Raw genomic sequence first — 11,082 nt, forward strand, 5'->3', positions numbered from 1 at the left:
TGTGCACCTGGGGTTTCGCATCCGGATTCAGTATTTTAGGAGTTATGGCCCCTGACCTAGGAAAAAAATTGTGTCCTTTGTCATGTAGTGGGGGCATCTGTGTCCCATGGACACATTCCTAGTTTTTTTACAGTTACATCTAGCCGCTACATTTGAGTATTCATTATAGTTTGACTGTATTTTTGAAGTGAATGACACTCCATAAGGTTTTATACATCTAACACTTTTGAAAAGAAGAAGTAAGATAGGTTAGCATGGCTGGAAATTGAAAAAAGTCGTTACACCTTATTGATTATAAATGCCACATTGTAGTAAATCAGGATGGTTAGGAATAAAACAGAATTTGTTATTTTGCATGCAAGGCAAATGCCTAGTTTGTAAGAATTTGAAATTTTTAATATGTTCGCGAGGTTTAATATTCGCGATATTATAAAAATGGTATCTTACTTGCATTGGAATTATACTAATGATAAATATTTATTTTCACAAGATGTAGGGACTTGCGAATATAGTGAAAATTAAACCCTCGCGAAAATTTCTGATTTTACAAATAAGCAAATATTTCTTCATTCTATGCTGTTATTTCAGGATTCTGGTATGGAAGTCGAAGACAGGATGGAGGTTGATGAGGTTGACTTTATGTTTCAGAAGGTTGAAGCTGTTCCCATGGAAACAGAAAAACCTAGGTTTGTATTTAAGAAAAATGTGTATGTCTCACACGTTTTTATATATGTATTAGTAAACAAAAAAAGTATCACGCTTCTCTGTATTGTTAGAATGGAGTTAACTGAGGTAACTCCTGCTTTTGGAAGTATTACTAGTAATTACAGCAGAGATTTAAAACTGTTTGAATAAACTTACAAATGATCACTGGTTTATATAGCTATATAACTGTTTTTTTTTTTCGAAGACCTTAAAATCACATCACCATCGTTTAAAGGACAAGAAAAGCCTGAAAATAAGTTAATTTCATTTGAAAGCCATCGTGAAGCCTTTCATAACGCTTAAAAATTTTAAAGCAGACCATTATTGAAAAAGATATGGCAGTTTGAAATTTAAGAAAATTGCTGATTATGGAAGCAGCCATTTTATGTGTTTATGACTTCACTGCCGAATTCTTTATTTTTAATACTCGAAACAACAAAGGAAACACCGAGCTATATGCTCTACATTGAATTTTATTCAACACAATAAATAATATATATATGTAACAATATAGAACAAATGACTCACTGAGATGTATTTTTAAACATAATATAAATACAGCAGTATCTAAGATTGGGTTTTGTTGGCCGCTCGAAAAAGAAAGTTAATTGTTCAACCGAAAGGAGACAGCGCGTCAAAGCAATACAACACACTATAGGGCTATATTAACAGTGTACAAACATTTCGAATGACATTCACCACTGAACGATACGTAAACTGAAGTAACGCAGAACCGATGGCTGTCCCATTGCAACGACGGAGCCAGGGTGCCACATGTCAGGGACGTACCGCCCAGGTAGCTGTAACGGTCGGGCAACTAAATGCGACTCCTGCGTGAAGTAGCACATGTTGCATGCAAAGGTAGTACACCAAAAGAGGATGGATGTGCCTTGTAACGACGGAGCAGTGGTGTCACACGAGAGGGACGACCGCCCACAGGTGGCTGCAAACTGCCGACAACTATCGTGCGACCACTGCATGAAGGTAAGCACAGTTGCATGCCAAAGGTTACTGTTTAACAGTGAAGCACGATAACGTGGCAGATGTACACAAGTACACAAAGAGGATGGCTGTGCATTGCAACGACGGAGCCAGTGTGTCACACGACAGGGACCGACGCCGCAGTTACTGCAACGGGCGGCAACTATCATGCGGACACTGCATGAAGGTAAGCACATTAGTTGCATGCAAAGGGTTGAGAACGCAATACATAAAGCAATACAGCAATACCAACTAGATTTCGCCTAACACTAGGCAAAACCTATTCACCGAGCCACTAGCCACGAACTTGATTGAAAGCAATACGCCAAAGTCGGTGCTTAGACGGATATGCATTTAGCTAGCTTTACAGCAATAACCTGACGTCCTGAATCGCCTCGGTATGCACAATTAGAATTTTCCGTGACAGAGCGCATTATAAAGAAAGGAAAATAAATAAATAAGAAATAAACGTGATTGAATAAATTGTTTTAGATTTGATAAAAATCATCCTTGAATGATTAAAGAACATTCTTCGAACTTAAATCACAAAAGCACATAACGCAATTCGTACAATAATACAAAACTGTCCATCTGTTTATTCTAGTTAACTTTATTAATTAATCAGCTCTATATCAGTCTGGAATAAAAAGGCCGTATACAAACAGTTATCAATGAGTATGTAGGAAATGGTCCGTCTTATTGATCACATACTTATCGATACCTGCTTACTGCACCCAGGTGAATAACATGTGAAATGTTCTCCATACACGGCTAGCTGATGTTCACTAGAGGATGTTCCTTGATTTATTAAGACTTACAATGTCATGTCGTTAACAGATTCGTATTCAGGTATTTTCTGTGATACAGACCCTTTCCATAACCACGTTTAATCGTCCTACACATAAACACAGAAACAGTAAAATGTCATATCAAAGACATACTGATTCTGTTGTTGACTAAAGATGCTTTTAAACAATTTATGATCCAATGTACAGAAAAAGGCAATATAACTATAGTTCTTTTTGTAAACATTGGTTTGAAAACTAAATACAACGTTTTGTAACCTTAACTCCGGCTTCCATAATTTAAAAGTTTTCTAGTAAGAAAAACGTGAGCTCAAGCTAAACTAAACATAATCAAAATTTAAAATCATTTTGTAAGTAGAGAAGTTTAGTTTGAAAACTGTAACCCGCATGACCTAGTAAACACTGTACGGGTGTGGCGGCGGAAAGTTTGTGTTGGCTGTCAGTTTAACGAGTTAACTGAGCAGAGCACAGATTTTCGCTTTTATACGGCTATACGATGTACATGTCGCATAGCTGGTACCCTAATTAACGGATCAATAATACAACCAAACCAGTCGAAAAGTTGAACAAGTAAAACTGCCTAGTAATGAAAACAACGCCGTTGTTTCTCGAAAATAAAATAAATTATTTTTAGTTGAAAATAATTTTCATTATTTTTAATACTCGAAACAACAAAGGAAACACCGAGCTATATGCTCTACATTGAATTTTATTCAACACAATAAATAATATATATATGTAACAATATAGAACAAATGACTCATTGAGATGTATTTTTAAACATAATATAAATACAGCAGTATCTAAGATTGGGTTTTGTTGGCCGCTCGAAAAAAGAAAGTAGAATTGTTCAACCGAAAGGAGACCAGGCGCGTCAAAGCAATACAACACAACTATAGGGCTATAATTAACAGTGATACCAAACAACTTCGAACTGACACTAACACCACTGAACGATACGGTAGAACTGAAGTACGCCAGAACCGATGGCTGTGCATTGCAACGACGGAGCCAGTGGTGCCACATGTCGGGGACCGACCGCCCGCAGGTAGCTGTAAACGGTCGGCAACTAACATGCGGACCCCTGCGTGAAGGTAAGCACATAGTTGCATGCAAAGGGTAGTACACCAAAAGAGGATGGATGTGCCTTGTAACGACGGAGCCAGTGGTGTCACACGAGAGGGACCGACCGCCCACAGGTGGCTGCAAACGGCCGACAACTATCGTGCGGACCACTGCATGAAGGTAAGCACAGTTGCATGCAAAGGGTTACTGTTTAACAGTGAAGCACCGAGTAACGTGGCAGATGTACATAAGTACACCAAAAGAGGATGGCTGTGCATTGCAACGACGGAGCCAGTGGTGTCACACGACAGGGACCGACCGCCCGCAGGTTACTGCAAACGGGCGGCAACTATCATGCGGACCACTGCATGAAGGTAAGCACATAGTTGCATGCAAAGGGTTGAGAACGCAGTACATAAAGCAATACCAGCAATACCAACTAGATTTCGCCTAACACTAGGGCAAAACCTATTCAACCCGAGCCACCTAGCCACGAACTTGATTTGAAAGCAATACGCCAAAGTACGGTGCTTAGGACGGGATATGGCATTTAGCCTAGCTTTACAGCAATAACCTGACGCGCCTGATCGCCCCTCGGTATGCACAATTAGAATTTTTCCGCCACAATAAATTTTAATTTATCCCCCAAAATTCTCTATGTTAAACGGTAACTGTTCATTTTCTAAGATTGTAATTATTAAGTCCCGAATGTAATCCAAATAAAACACAAGACCGTCCAATTTTAAATGTACACGTTTCGAAAAAGTGATGTTCGCGCATCAATATCTGGACTGATGATGTCACTTCTCCCAGATCCCAGATGACGTCACTTTTTTTTTTTTTTTTTTTTTTTGTAGTTAGTATATAGTATTTAAATGCGAGTAACCACGTAGGGCCTACTAGCCCGTCTTTTTAATCTATGTTTTAACGCGTATACTGTCATAAATTCAGACCTACTTCCAGATGTAAAGATTTACACAGCTAGGAGACGATCTGAACAGTTTCATAATAACCTGCAAAGGGTAACCCTCGATAGCCAGATCTGTTGCTCTGCCTATTCTGAAGTATGTGTTGTATAATTTGCGCTTATCAGGTTAGACTTACGGATTGCTTGCGACAGCATAGCTGAAAACTGAGCTAGTTACAACCAAGCCATCACAATGACAAAATAAAGGAGACTGAATTTTTGACAACATTTTGATAAAATCCTTAACCGCAGATACCGGACATGTGTTATTTCCATGTCGAGGTATTTTTAAGAGAATGGGGCTTCCATTCTGATTTTCTTTTTTTTTTTTTTTTTTTTTTAAAGTTATTTCGTACAACTGTATAGATCTAACTTTCGTCATTGGCGACATTCAAAGTAGTCTGACCAAATACTTTTTCTGATACAAGCTTGTTTGCAGAAACTAACTCGCTGACTCGAAATAAAATAAACCATACTAAACCAAAGTAAAAGGCGTTTTAGAGAAATTTTACTTCATAGATGTTATTGCAAACTTGCCACAAAGAATTCAAAACAGTTAACAATACGGGCTTAGTAAGTGGAGCCGTATTATCACGTGTCATGCAGCTTCTGTGGCAGTCTACAAGTATTTATTATTATTATTGTTATTATTATTACTATTATTATTATTATTATTATCAATATTATTATTATTTTAATTAGCAATATACGACCTAAGTCATAAAATACGTTCAGTTTATTATAAAAATCAATACCCGCAACATAGGCTGAAATTGATTTCGGCAATAGGCCTTTCTCAAAGAAATAAGATACTAATAAAACAATGTGATGGACCGAGATTAGGTCTTGTTTCAACAATCCGTAAGAGGAACGATTTTTTTTTTATTGTTTTATTTGTTTTTTATTATTTTATTATTATCATTTTTCATTTAGCTTTAACAGCAGTGTTGTAAGTTGCATTAGAGTTAAAGGTCCACTACTAACACCCGAGCGAGTATTAATGAAAACGAGAGTTTTAGCTGTGACTTTCTATTTACTGAAAATATGAGCCACTGCATCGGATCTGACCAAGTAGACATGAATATGTTCAAGAATAACCAACAGATAAACGAACAAAAATGCCAATTTCAAACCGAAATTATGTTTTCCGAAAGCTAACACGAACCCGTCGTGCATCTTCGGATTTTTTTTTTTTTTTTTTTTTTTTTTTTTTTTTTTGGAAGAAACGAGACTATAATTTATAAATATTTAGATGTAACATATATGCCCAAACGATAACGTGATTTTTACAAACTTAGCATAGGAAATTTAACATTTTGGTAACTCACAAAAACTTCATGAAAATCATTTTTATACAGCTATACTACAAGTTTTCGGGACAACAATTTAGGCCAACCCGAATAAAAGTGTTTTCACAATTTCGTCAGTTAATCGCTTTTCAGTATAGTTTTAAGAATATAAATAAGTAACTATCTTACACTGTAGAAACAAAATGTGATTGGAATTTACCTAAGAACACTGATTTATGTACATATCATGGCTACATTAATTAACTCAATAACATTTTAGACATTAAACACATTGTCTTGGCCTAATATATGTCACTGTCAATTTGAAACTAAAAATTTGCACATCTTAAATTTTCATGCAACTCGTGTATAATTACCATCATGGAAATACAGTTATTTTGTCGCGCGTCTCTTAAGCCCTGCTCCCGTCCTACCTTTTAACTTTAAATTGTCACTGAAAAAACATGAAAATCCTGACTATGAACAGTGACGCCTGTCAAAATAGAGTCTATTTTATATAAAATTCTATATGAAATACCTGTGGTTTTGCGTGCTAAAGTGTGGCACGTGGCCGTTAACTGTTACTGTGGCCTGTTATTGTTATCATGAGTTGCATACACACAAAATAATTTGAATAGCCGGGGAACAAGGCTTTAAACGGATATTCGTTTGAATTAGTTTTAAAATCACTTGATTCCGGAGAATTTCCGACCGATTACGGAAAATTGATAAACACGAAAGTAGGACAAAATGACCACCCATGTCGGTCTAAAAAATACAGAAACAATCATTTGTTTCTCTGTACATGTGCATGTGATGATTTCAGGGGAAGATAATTTTATGGCGCCCTTAAGTAACAAAGATAAATTGGCATATTTCCTTTTACAAATCTGTTGCTTTAAAAAAGCGGGAACATATGCAGCTAAATCGTCATCGGATAATCGGACCATACTGACACGCGTATTGGTACCGACCTGATTATCTAAATTTGAAGAAAATGGGACATTACACAAATTAGTATCGCCACACCCCAACGATTTTAAGGACAATTATTAACATTTCTAGATAAAAAATTCTTGTAAAATATTCTCAAAATCAATAGTATTTAACTCACCGGCATTCTAAACTAATCGTTCGTCCAGCAATTCAACAACCCTCTTTTGACCCCTATCCGTCCTTGGGTTGACGTCTGGCTGACCTGGCTGGTCCTTCCTTTGTGGAGGGTCCTCTGGCGGTAATGCCTGCATGGACCTCAGGTAGCTGAGGTTCCTCGCGATTGTGAGCATTATTCGCCTGATGACGATTATTCCTCCTTGAATAGCCCTGTGGTTGTAATGCACCTTCATGACATTGCCGAGCCTCAAACAACCTAGGTTTCTGCCGGTTGCGAACGTTGTCCATTACTTGGGTCTGCCTACGCCCTGCCGGTGCTCTCCTGCTACGTCCGCGTGGCATTATCAGAAAGTGTTAGTCTTCTCCTCGACAAAATTCTTATTCCGATAATAACGATACAAAAACTTTTCCATTGACCAAAGTTTGTGTTGGCTGTCAAGTTTAAATGAGTTAACTGAGCAGATAGCACGAGATTTTCGCTTTTATACGGCTATACGATGTACATGTCGCATAGCTGGTACCCTAATTAACGGATCAATAATACAACCAAACCAGTCGAAAAGTTGAACAAGTAAAACTGCCTAGTAACAAAAACAACGCCGTTGTTTCTCGAAAATAAAATAAATTATTTTTAGTTGAAAATAATTTTCATTATTTAACAAATAAGCTTTTAAACAGATTAATTTTACATGTTTCTTGAGTGTAAGGTTTAAAACATGGTAATTTCTTTCATTATAACTGGTAAAATAGAGAAATCATTTTACAGAAATAAGTAAATACAATTCAAATACATGTATAGAAATTGAATAAATCCACCATATGATTTTGCTTTTTGTTGCCATGGAAACAAAATTGCCGCCATTTTGATCAAATATTTAAATGCTCATAACTTTCTCATTTTTAAGTTGATTTTGAAAATTCTTTCACTTCTTCAAATGATTAAAGAAATTCCAGGAGATGAAATTAACATTACCTTTCACTTTAATAAAGTGCTTTGGACATTTTATTTGTGAATTAAGGTTCTAAATTACTCTACTTTGCAATTTTCATATTTTGCATTTTCAAAACAGCTGGTTTAATCTCAGTTTTAAGGACACATGTTCAGTGATCTGTTTTATTTTTCACAGGTTTAGAGAGGTTGCAAAGCCCAAGAAGATAGTACCAAAGTTACCTGTGAAGAAGGAGTCAAAGGTACCAGACTGGCTGAAGTCATTTCCGCTACAAGCCATCGCATTTGCTGTATTCTTAGGGCTCATGTATTTATTTGCTCCAAAGTCATTACATAAATTACTTGATTTCTCCCTGAGGTTTTCCCCAGAGCTGAAGTATGTAAATGGGCCACCTCCTATGTAAAATAATGATGTATATATTCATGAACTAAAAAATGTAGTTATATTGGCCCTGAAAGGGTTATAGATAAAAACAGATTGTGCTGGCCCTGTATGTTGCATAGTTGTACTGTGTATTGGCCCTGGGTTGGTTATAAATAAAACAGATTGTGCTGGCCCTGTTTGTTACATAGTTGAGTTGTACAGATTGGTCCAGTGGCACATGTGTACGGAGTTTTGTGAGGAAGGTTTAAAAAAGTGCTAACTGTGAGACTGAATATTATATTTGTAAAAAAAATGGTACTGAAACCGTTAACAAAAAAAGGATGGAGGAAATGTAAATCATAGGGTTAAAGGAAGGGAGAATTTGTACATATATTTGAAATATCTAGTATGTTGAGATTACACAGAATATTGACACAGTGATTGAAGAAGATTGAAATGTGCAAAAATGTATTTGGTTGTGAGTTTTGCATTACCGGTGCAATGATTTATGAAATACCTGTGTTCGAAAATGGGAAAGAAGGCCAGAGGGCCGGGGGAGCTGTGAATGTTTATAGTTTGTTGTTATGTACAGGGTAGCATTAAGAAACACTGTAAATACCTCATATATTTATAACTAATTACTGCTGTTTATATGAACAATAATTAGTACATTTTTTTATGTAGATTGCTTCAAGACGATAAATAGAATAGGCAAAAAAAAACATATCATATAAGCACTTTATTGAAACTTTATTCAAATTTTGCATGAATATAAGGTGCTTCATATTGGATTAGGAACAGAAATTCTGTTTCTGAAGCTTAAAATTAGACTTAATATATGAAGTGTAAGTAGAAGATGGAATTATCTGAAAATATTATAAGATTGTACAGGCCAACTTGTGGCTAATGTTTACATGTCGTTCATGAGACAAAATGTAGACAAACATTTCTGTAACTGGAAATACAGAAGTACATGAAGAAAAATCCCGGATTTGACAGTCACTGAAACAGTGGCAATTTACCATATTTATGACTTACTTTACCAGCATGGAGAAAACTTGGGGCTTGTCAATGACAGTCTAGTAGAGCTGTCTGGAAGAGAACTCTGTTATGTGTATGTAATGAAAGTAAGAAATAGATATTTGTTTGTGGAGGTCATTATTCATATGTCCTTGACATGGTACATGTAAAAGATTTGTACTTGCAATATGCTGGTATGATATATATAGTGTTGTGTAACAAATACTGCATATTGGTCTTATAATCAGTATCATTGAGAAAATACTGTATAAATAAGTATTTATAATGGACAATTTTATACTTTATGCATGTGATATTGAGAAAAATGAACTGAAAAAAAAAATGAAAATAAGAAAATTGTCATGAAAAATATTTTTAAAAATGCTAAGAGAAAATCAGGGAAGTAAAATTCTCTTTAAAAAAAAAGATTACTTAGGTTGTAACAGCACATTGTGAGTACAAAAACTATTTTGGGTGTATTGTATGGATGAAGCTGGGATGTGTAGATATTTAATTAAGCAAATTGGAAACATGGTTCAGAGTTCTTTGAGAGTGCAGTAGCACTGAAAGGAAGTACAGTACTTCACTGTAGAAACAAATACTACAGAAGCAGTTACACTGCTAAATGTCCATTTGTAAATGTGACATTATTTTGCTGCCAGTATATGGTTAGCGTAAAACAGATGTACAAAAAATGTGAAAATTGTGCATCATAGGGGTAAAGTGTTAGTAACCATTGATTTGGTGAAGAAATGCAATGCGGAAGTTGCATGCAACAGTGGATGAAACTCCACAGAATTATTGGGGATTTTTTTTTGTGTTAGAGCCATCAGCTCCACAAAGTAACTGTTAGTGTGTTGACAGTTGAATTAATGTTATATCCAGAAGAAAAAAACTGGATTGGCGAAGTTACTGCCCCTGATTATGAAAAATGGTATGAATATGCCAAAACTTTTGCTGTGTTTATAGCAATGTGGACAGTCATATTGGTCTGCTTGATTCTTATTGCAGAAAGAGGCTGTTTAGTTATTATTATGACTTGTCAGTGAACTCCATGCTGAAGAACATGTTCTGTGTTGGGCTTGACCGGCCTCATTTATCAGACATGTTACCATATTATGTGACATAAGGAACAGTTGAGTTGGAAATAAATAGTTTCCTCCACAATACAGGTGAAAAGTACCTAGTATGTATTGCATACTGAAACTTTTTGTACTGCGTCTGCTGCAAAACAAATTATTGTGAATGGAAAAAGCCTTACCAGAGGTGAGCAAGATAAAAGGTTTTGGAACGATAAAAGTTTTATTGTGAATATTGTAAAAAGTGGACACTTGTGTATGAAAAAAATAAAAAAGTATAAAATTTGAGAAAAATCTGATAAAAATATAAAATGAGCATACAGATTTGTATCAGTTTTTATTGTGACCTTAAGTTGAAATGTAACAAAAATGAGAAATAAATGAGAAAAAAATTGGTGAAAGAATTTTTTTTTTTTTAAATCTGTATGGTCATTGTAGACATTGAAAATGGAAACAGTTCTAATTAAATTTCAGTGGAGAAAAAAAAAAGCTAAATTGTGTTGATTTTATGAGATTAGGAACAGAAATTAGCTATGTGAAAATGAGTTTCCATTTTCAATAAGTTTTTGGCAGATATTGTATCATTCATGGGTGACAAAATTTCCTAGGGATGTGTATGAAATGGAAGACACATTTGATGTTTTGAAATCATACAATATTGTCTGAAAGGGGGGGAGTAGAGAGTAGTTTTGCACTTTTTTCGAGGGAGAGAGAAATTGAATGAAGCTTGCTTTTTGAACACAG

General features: G+C 35.5%; 1 protein-coding gene across 2 annotated transcripts in view; it reads left to right on the top strand.

Annotated features, from left to right (window-relative positions):
• Positions 1–10,748, top strand: part of LOC123564827 (uncharacterized) — a 105,985-nt gene extending 95,237 nt beyond the window's left edge. For both annotated transcript variants that reach the window (XM_053552412.1, XM_053552422.1), the window contains exons 16-17: positions 589–686; positions 8,054–10,748. In XM_053552412.1, the coding sequence (XP_053408387.1) occupies positions 589–686; positions 8,054–8,279 (324 nt within the window). In that variant the 3' untranslated portion in view covers positions 8,280–10,748. The remainder of the gene's footprint in view (positions 1–588; positions 687–8,053) is intronic.
• Positions 10,749–11,082: the final 334 nt, after the last annotated feature.

The sequence above is a fragment of the Mercenaria mercenaria genome, chromosome 1 (genome assembly GCF_021730395.1).
Source record: "Mercenaria mercenaria strain notata chromosome 1, MADL_Memer_1, whole genome shotgun sequence".
Classification (NCBI taxonomy): domain Eukaryota; kingdom Metazoa; phylum Mollusca; class Bivalvia; order Venerida; family Veneridae; genus Mercenaria; species Mercenaria mercenaria.